This window comes from Eretmochelys imbricata, chromosome 18, assembly GCF_965152235.1.
Source record: "Eretmochelys imbricata isolate rEreImb1 chromosome 18, rEreImb1.hap1, whole genome shotgun sequence".
In the NCBI taxonomy this organism is placed as follows: Eukaryota; Metazoa; Chordata; order Testudines; family Cheloniidae; genus Eretmochelys; species Eretmochelys imbricata.
In genome coordinates, this window is record NC_135589.1 from 21,063,317 (window position 1) to 21,072,432 (window position 9,116).

The following is a 9,116-nucleotide window of genomic DNA, read 5'->3' on the forward strand; positions in this document are numbered from 1 at the left end:
GAAATGATTTGGGAGGGTGATAGGAGGATAGGTTTTTAGGGGATAGGTGCCAGGAGCCAACACTTCAGTGGGCACTCAGAGGTAGTCTTGTTGGCAGCCTCAAGAGACAGACAGAGACCTGCCTGGGAATGGGGCTCATTTTCACTCTGTGTGGCTTGGCCAAGGCCGAGGTATGTTGTGTGGCCACTGTCCTTGCCCTAGCAGTCTTTTGGGAGGGCTTTGATGCCCAAGAGGTCAGTCCAGCACTTTTCAACTAAACCAGCCTCACTGAGAAAAGGTTATTAAAATCATTATGGATGCAAAATGCTTCGGGCAGGACTGTGATCCTCTGCTATGACTTCAGTAGGGCTGTTTCCCATTCCACTGCAATGAAGGTATCCCCAGCTGGCTCTCAAGGACTGTAAGGCATGGGAAGGGGAGCTGGCAGGAGCAGGGAGAGAATTAATATCTCCTGCTGTCCCCCTGAGGGTGGATACATGCAGCAAACTCTGAGACAGGGTGACCTCAGTGGACGAAGCGGGGTGTACAGGGAGAGGATTATTTCCCAGTGCCACCTGACGGTTATTAGGGTTTTTTTCGGGAAGGCAGCAACGATTGGTGGTGTATGTAAACTTCATTCATATTCCCTGTCTAACTGAATTACACACTGTCAGACTCCCATGCTGGTGTCAGGAAGCACCCCTACAGCCTCCCTGTGATGTAGTTATCCCAGAGCCAGACTCAGGATCTCTAGAGGGTTTGAATCCCAGCCAGTCAGTTTCAATTAAAGAAACTCTTTCATTCCCCATGAATTCCAGAATCCCTCCCTGCGCGTCTATGAATGCAGTGCCAAGCCCAGGGCTTAGGCCACTATGTCACGCTGGACCAGCAGTAAGAACCCGGAAAGGTTGGGCTGAGGAGAGAGAAGCAGAGGCCATGGGAGCCTTGTAGCCCTGTTAGTAAAGACGGGGCAGCAGCAGTGCCCTGAGCCTTTGGAATCTAAAGGGCAGATAGGGAAGAGGCAGGATCTGCAGGGTTGCAGGGACCTGCTGTGCTTTCTTAGGAAGAGGTGGCCAGTGCAGACTCAGGTCCAAGCACACAGGGACACTGTGAGTTACAGAGCCACCGGGCCATCTTGGGGTCCCCAGCCTGTACACCCTTCTCAGGCTTCGCACTCTTGTGTCATCCCCAAAGAACCTGGGTAGAATTGTAGCCTTGTTGCTGGCTCTGCATTTGCTTCACAGAGCTTGGAAGTCTTGACTTGAGCAGAGCTTGAAGTTTTACAAAGTCATACAACTGCAAGTCGGGTCCTTGCTCGTTATTATCCTGGATTCCTTTTGTTTCCTATCTCTACTCTCTTTTGATTTTTCTTCACAGGTCTGGCAGTCCATCAGATCATAACAATCACAGTGTCCCTCATCATGGTCATAGCTGCTCTGATAACAACTCTCGTCTTAAAGAATTGGTAAGGACCACTGTCAATCTGCTTGGCCTGAGTGTTGGTGCTGTCTCTGGAGTGCGTGGAGGGGTAGACTGGGAATCAGGAGGGAGAGACAGGAATAATGATTCTTTTGAATTGCAAAGAATTAAAAAAATCAGTAAATACTCAGACATCATGGGAATGCGCTCCAAAGAATTGCAGGGAAATTAGAAATAATCTTTGTTTGGGTTGAGATTTTTAAAGAAGGGCCCTCAACTCTCTTTGAAGTCTCAGTCTTTTTGTTTAGAACTTAGAATTTGGAATCATGCCCAGCCTTGCACTATCCAGACATGTTAGCAAGAATGGAAAACAAAACAGCTTTTGCCCACCACATGGGCACATGAAAAAACACCCCTACCACTAATGTATCAGCTAAGTACTGTGGTGAGAGAAAGAGAGATGGCACTCTATGATTACTGCTAGTCAATGCACTCACTCCCCAGAGTCTTATATCAAAATTCAGGTTACACAACTGCATCTCATTTTAAGGCCCCTAAATCTAGGAAGTTTGCATATTGCCAGAGCTAAGGGATTCAGCTTCACTTCATAATATCCCTTGGACTTCACACTGGCAAAGGATGGTACTGCACTCTCTTATATTAGGAGCTACAAAATGTCTCAACAGTGGCATCTTCCGGCGAGGTCAGAGTAATTTACTCTACTGCTCTGGGTTTCCCCACAAGGGTAAAATGCACCCTGCCCTGAATAGAATGACTTTATTGCTTGTGTGCTGAGTTACTGTCTGAAGCTAAGCTATTCCCTTAAACACAAGACTGGCTCAGCATATAATAATTATATTTTCTGACCTTTTCTACAGCTCTAGGGACTGAATGCATCTTCTGAGCTTCTTGAATGCATCCAGTTTTACATTTGCCATATCCCCTAGAGTGCCCATGCACTCCTCTAGCCTAATTTGCTCTCATTTATTCTTCAACATCAGCTATGCATAGAGTAAAATAGGTTAGTTCTCAGCTTCAGGCATTCCTGCCTTTACCTATTTTCCAAGAGAAATTGTCCTACTTTGAGGTCAGTTTTGCTGGATGTAATAATGCTATTGCACCCATGGGGAATCTGAAAAAATGCAGCGTAACTCTGCTTCTCTCCTACACAGTTCTGAGGCCTGTAGTCCTCCCCACCCCCAGCAACTATTTCTCTAATAGCTTCCAAGCTTATCAGTCATATAGTGTAAATTCCCGCAGGTGATCCCAGTACTCTCCTCAGGTGATTGGATAAAATAAGATATTGATACTAGAAATATATTGAAAAGTCTGATTGAGAGTCAGGAATCCCTGTATTAAACAGGATTGAGAAGGCTCATCTTAGGTTCTGTGTAGTTAGAATATAGACCCCTTCTCCACTGAAATGTTTTTGAACAAAAATCACAGTGGGGTATTGTTAGAGTCTTACAAAAATGAAACGGTTGAAAATGTTTGCAATGTTCTTAGAGGAACTGTTTTTGTTAACCCAGTAGCAGAGATGTATACTTCCACATGCCATTAAAATATGTATTATAAGGCAAGAATTTCTCAAATAAAGTGATTTTGGATGCCTCTGTTTCTAGGTGCCCAATTTGTCTTCTTGAAGAGGGCTAGTATTTCTTAGAGCTGGACAAATACTGCAAAACATTCTGGGAGAATATTTACTCAAATTTATAAATGAGTTTGCTTTGGACATGTGGGTGGCTCTCTTCTGTCCGCTTTCTGCAATTCAATTTTCCTGGCATGGACGCTCACAGAAAGAGGATATCAGAGTTTCATGTACCAGCATTTGTAGAAAGCTAATTTTAAATTCACAACAGAAGTGCTTATTAGACCTGGCCAACCTTTTGGATTTCAAAAATTGAAAAAAATTATCAAAATTTCACAATTTGATGACAAAATTGGGAACAAAGAGGAGAATCCATGACATTTTTGTCCTCCCCCTTTTTTAAACCAATTTAGCATCAGTTAAATTTTTAAAAAAATATTCAAAAACTCATCAATATTTCAATGAAAAAAACCAGGAAAACATTCAACAAACATTTTTGCCATTTCCCCCCTCTCTTTCCTGACAAACTAGAATGTTATACACACATCAAAACAGAAAACTGAAACAATACGACATGATTTATGTGACCAATCTCAACTAATTAGCACAGGTCAAATAGCAAAACTTGGAGACAACTGCTTGTGATCAGTCCAGTGTGGGGAAAAAATCTGCCAAAACAAAACATTTTTGGATAATTTCAAATAACAGATAAAATATCAGGAAATCTCACTTTGAGATATTGCTCAAGAGCAAAAAAGAGCCAAAATCCCTGTGGCATTGTGATTTATTTATGCAGCTCTAATCTTTGTCCAATTGTATTTTGAGTCCTTGTATATCCCAAGGAACCAAGGGAGGCAATGTGGTGGAGTAACAAGAGTGGTAGACAGGGAGGTAAGAAGTTTGGATCATGAAGCCCTTCATGCCAGAGACTGACTATGTGACTTTGGGCAAGCCATGTAACCACTCTGTGACTCAGTTTTCAGTTGTATGAAATGGGGTTAGTAGTTTACCTCTTTATAAACACTTTGAGATGAATGATTGCTCAATGCAGTGCAAAGTTTATATTATCTGTGTAAATTCACAGTATGGGGAACTGCTTATCTTTAGCAGGTGTCTATTTCAGTTTGAGAAATCAATGGAAACTGTACAGATCGGCATTATGGATGGACGTCTGGATGTACACAAGGGGCCAAAACGATCACTGGTGTAAGTGGTCGTAACTTTGTTAACATCAGTGGAATTGCTCCTGCTTATGCCAGCCATGAATCTAGTTTATAGAGTTATTGGTTAGGATTTTCAAAAACCTCTAACGTACATAGATGTCTAACTCCCCTTGACTTTCAGTGGGGCTTGGTTGCCTAATTTCCTCAGGCCCTTTTGAAATTCCCACTTGATATTTATAGCCAGCTTTTTCGAGCCTACAAGTCAGGATCTTAATAAATCCATATTTTACTAAATAAAAGTGCCCAGCCATCTGATGTGCTACTGAAGTCAATGCTCAATGGTTTTGCACATTAAATCATTTCTATTCAGGATTGAGGCAACTAGCTTTTAGCACCTAAGTTTGAAACTTTAGGCTTATTTAGAACAACATAAGAACAGCCAGACAGCATCAGACCAGGGGTCCATGTAGTCCAGTATTCTGACTCTAGCAGTGGCCAGTAGCAGATGGTTTGGATGAATGCCCATAATGGACAGTTATGGAATAATGTGCTCTCAAAGGCAAGTTTCTTATTCACCTGCATCAGCTAGCTTGTTTTCCTATGATCTGAAAGAAAAACAATATTCTATCAAGTGTAATATTCCCATTATCCATACAAATGCATCCACTCAAATTCTCTGTTGGTGTAATTCAGTTGAAATGGAATTATGCCAGCAAAGAATTTAGCACCTAATCTTTTTCTGAATTCTTCTAAGTTCTTCACCTCAATTATCTCTTTTGGCAATGATGATATTTAAACCTTGGAAAGCCCCGGTGGTTGCGGTCATAGGTATGGCTCATCACAAGTCTGAAAATGACCCCTAGTCCTTTTTAAACTTCAGAAATATTTCTAACAATCCTGGGCTCTTCGGGAACTGGAAATACTAGAAATGCAACTATTCTTGGCTGGACTAGGGTGTGGGAGAGATCAGGGATGAAATCCTGATCCCAACCAAGTCAATCTTACCATTGACTTCAGTGGGGCCAGGATTTCACTCCAGGAGTGAAAATACATGAGTGTTTCAGCCACATCGGGGAGAATAGGTAAAAGGCTGGTGGTGAGAGAAGGTTGCTCCAATGGTTGTGCCAATGAAAAATACTGACACTAGCATGTGGGAGGCTAATTTTTCAGTATTTCTAACTCAGCCAAAACCAAAGGGGCTGTATGTCTCACAAGAAAGCTTTTTCTCAGGGGATAGGGAAAACAAAGGAGTTGAGCTAAGCACCCTAATGCTTATCCTGAAACTTTGGCTCTAGAGGTAGCCTAACCTCTAGAGCCCAAGTGTTCCTTATCAGTCTTAAGGATCCCCTTTCCCCCTTTTCTCTCTAGCCCTTCCTCCCGTTATTGTTATATGTAATAACAAATGACTGTACATCTTTCTTTTTTTTATCCTCATGCACCTTCTGGTGCCTGGGGCGTCCACCAGTTTCCACCATTTATTTTGATCTTGTGCTGGTCTGTTTAGGCTTCTGAGTATTGTGCTGATGGATTTGGCTTCTTTCTCTATTGTTCTGCGTAATATTTCTCTAGGTCTCCATCTTTGAATTGTATGACCATACATATGGTTCTCCAAATTGTCCAGGACATGTAATGTCCATGTAGCAGGTGCCCTGTTTTGTGCCTGTATAGATCTTGAAATACAGTACATTTCTAGAAAGAAGAACATCCCATGTCAAACTCATGAGGTGCAGTAGGTGGAAGGGGATGAAATACAGAATCTCCCCTGTAGACTAATGCACCAATGAGTTATCAGGCATGATTACATGGGGCTTCAGAATCAATGAGTGAACCATATCCAATGTATCTGTAAATGTACTCTGAGTCCCAGTGCTTCTCTCTCAGACCAATTTCCTGCCATTATTTGTCACAACAGCTTCAAGGACACAAAAGGGTTAAGTTGATTGTTCTTGTTTAAAATCTTTGTGCAACGAAAGTTCTAACTTCCTGCAAATATGGCTGCACCTCTTATCTCAGTAATTCTTCTGAGAATAAAAGGCTCACATTTAAAATTTAACTTTAAACATAAAAGATAAAATAAAGGGAATTGATTGCTTGATTATGGCTGATCCTTCCAAAGTGCTTGTGAATTGTAATCTAATATTAAATGATGTATAATTAATGGTAGGTAATGTAAGTTCCTCTCTCAAGGGTCACAGTTGTATTTTGGGTTGTGTTTTTTTTTCTTTTCTTTTTTCTTTCTTTTCTTTTTTTTAAATTTAACACCCAGTTGTGTGCAAAGTGGAAACACACGGCGGAACGGCCACCAACGCAAAATCAATCAGCAGGAAGAGAGTTGCCAGAACTTGACAGACTTCACCCCAGCCCGTGTGCCCAGTAACCTGGACATATTCACAGCCTACAATGAAACACTACAGTGCTCCCACGAGTGCGTCAGGACACCAATGCCAGTGTATACAGAGGAGATGTTACACTCGCCCGGTGATTATAAAACAACGTTCAATGGAAACAGGTAAGACAGGCATTGAGCAGTCTCTTACTCTACAGTCTCTCACGCACATTTACATTTAGAGGATTCAAATTTATTTGGGGTTACAAAAAAGTTCCTTAAGCTATTACACTCAAGTTATTATTTTGATATGTAACAGAAATTCCAATTAATAATCAATATTGATAAAATCCAGTAGTGAAGGAAATTGACACCATTGGATTGCAATGGTTCTTTAAGCTATGATGTGCATTTTCCTTCCCAGATTTACCTAGTCAGTTAGAAACATTTGCCAGCTCTGAGTCTAGTTTGGTTAGCACCATCTAATATGTAGAACCAGGAATACCACACTTCTCTGTCTTCAAAATAAGGACAATGATTACTCATGACCTATGTGACCCATAGCCATAGGCCATTGATTATTTCTAATGCCTGTAAAATGGCAATTTTAAGTACTGCTTTTATCCTTGCAATGCCAGCTAGGCTCACCTAGAACACATCTTGTTAAGCTGTGCTGTTGTGTAGTACCACACATTTTTCAACTCCCCTCTACCACTTCCAGCAAGGAAATTTACCTCAAATCTATCTTCCAGAATTTCTATGCTGCTTTTTTAAGTAGCATCTGTCAAGCTGTTCAGATTTAAGTGACAATGTGATTAACACAAGAATAGGCTGCATGAATCCATTTTGTCTGGTATGAAATAATGATACATTAATAAGGGGGAGTTGACAGAATATGGAATTAAAGATTTGAGCCATCCTTCTATATGTCTGTTGTCTGTGTGGAAAGTGAGGCTGATCGGAGAACTTGGTAAGTTACCTTTACCCACAAAGAAATACTAAAAATGTTAGCCTTCTAATAAAGGGTTAATTGCATGGGGTGCTGGGTATGTTGCTAGTTTTGTTTGTGTTTTTAGGAGGAGGATTTTCACTATTGATTGGTGCAGAGATTTTCCAGAATTGCTCCGCACAGTAAATGTATGTTTGCTGTCAAAGCTAGAAAACAATTTATTGGAAGTGAAAAAATAATAATTCACCCCACCCCCAAGCCTTCTTCAAATGTATAACCATGTTGAACTCTAAGGGATATTTATTATAAAGTCCTTTATCCTAAGTGCATGAAGAGCAGAAGTCTAAAAGCAAACAATGATAATAAACATATTTTTAAATATCTTTGTGTGTGTGTGCGTGGAATTTTGCTAGCTGTCATATTCTGGGATTTCCTCCGATCTTGGGAGGCAGAGAATTGGCAAGGATTTTCAAACCATTTCATTGAGTGTATGTATATGTTAATTCTCACATGAACCCCAGCCACCAATGCTAGGGCACAAAGCGGGGAGATTTTTGTTCTGTTTTCCTGTCCTGTCTCTGCATGGTACTGAGCATAGTCCGTGTCTATTGTTTGCGCTGCTATTAATGCCATCCATTGGTATATGAGCATTGGTTGGAAAGGGTTCATTGCTTTTTTGTCTTAAGGTAATGCTTTGTTGGAATATATTGGCCTCCACACTTTTTGCTGAAGCTTGGTTCAGTCTGAGCAGTCACATTATAAGTCACTAACAGTGGCAAAGTCATATGTTCTCCCAGCAATAAACCAGCTGTCCCCCTTATGTACTGCATTTTTCCAGGTGACCAATCTCTATTTGTCATTGCAGTGTTGGGGCGACAATCATGCACTGCAGCTGGGAGAAACAGGAAAGTAGCTCAGGAGAAAAGGAAAGAGGAAAAAAATACTTAAAAAACACAGAGATACTGTAACTCATCTTTGGACTGTCTAAGACCCCCCAGATTTGCATCCTTAATTGGCTTAAGAGTTACCTTATTTCAATATTTTCCATTTCCACTGAAAACATATGGCATTAAATTTCATCTTCTTTGTACAACCCTCAATTGCCAAGGCCAATAAGCCCATTCAAAGCATTATTTTAGAGAATCTTTTTCCTCTTAAAAAAAAAGAAACGGAAACGCTAATTTTGGCAGCAGGCCGGATGAGGCTTGCTCGTTGTGTGTTACGTACCAGCACGTGCAAGCCCATTTTTCTGCTCGCTGCAGACCCTCTTCTTCTGATCGGCATCTAATTCCTGTGGCCTTTGTGTCTGAGAAATGGTTTGAAATCTCCTGCTGACTGGCCGAAGTCTGTTTTACTTCCTGGGGGCAGGGCAGACGCCATGTGTCTATTTCCTGGTACGTACCACTCTTACAAATTTTTTTTCAACCACTCCACCTCACATAACTATGAACATTTCTGTGCATAGCGAGGTCTCCTTCACCATTGTATTCCCTGTGTAATGCTTACCAGCTAGCTGATCCTTTTTTTAAACATTTGACTTGACCTAGGTGCCCCGAGCAGGGGATGATAAATGTCTTCTAAGATAAAAGGGGAACTTGGTACCAAAATGGCTTTTCCGTTTGGTGAATTAGAGGTGGGCAGGAACTAAAATTCAAGACCCATTCACCCTGGATTTCATGGAGTGATGGCCTC

General features: G+C 41.2%; 1 protein-coding gene across 1 annotated transcript in view; it reads left to right on the forward strand.

Moving 5' to 3' along the window:
• Window positions 1–8,759, forward strand: part of AJAP1 (adherens junctions associated protein 1) — a 46,737-nt gene extending 37,978 nt beyond the window's left edge. The window contains exons 2-4 of the mRNA XM_077837458.1: window positions 1,357–1,444; window positions 6,416–6,658; window positions 8,687–8,759. Of these exons, the coding sequence (XP_077693584.1) occupies window positions 1,357–1,444; window positions 6,416–6,658; window positions 8,687–8,759 (404 nt within the window). The remainder of the gene's footprint in view (window positions 1–1,356; window positions 1,445–6,415; window positions 6,659–8,686) is intronic.
• Window positions 8,760–9,116: the final 357 nt, after the last annotated feature.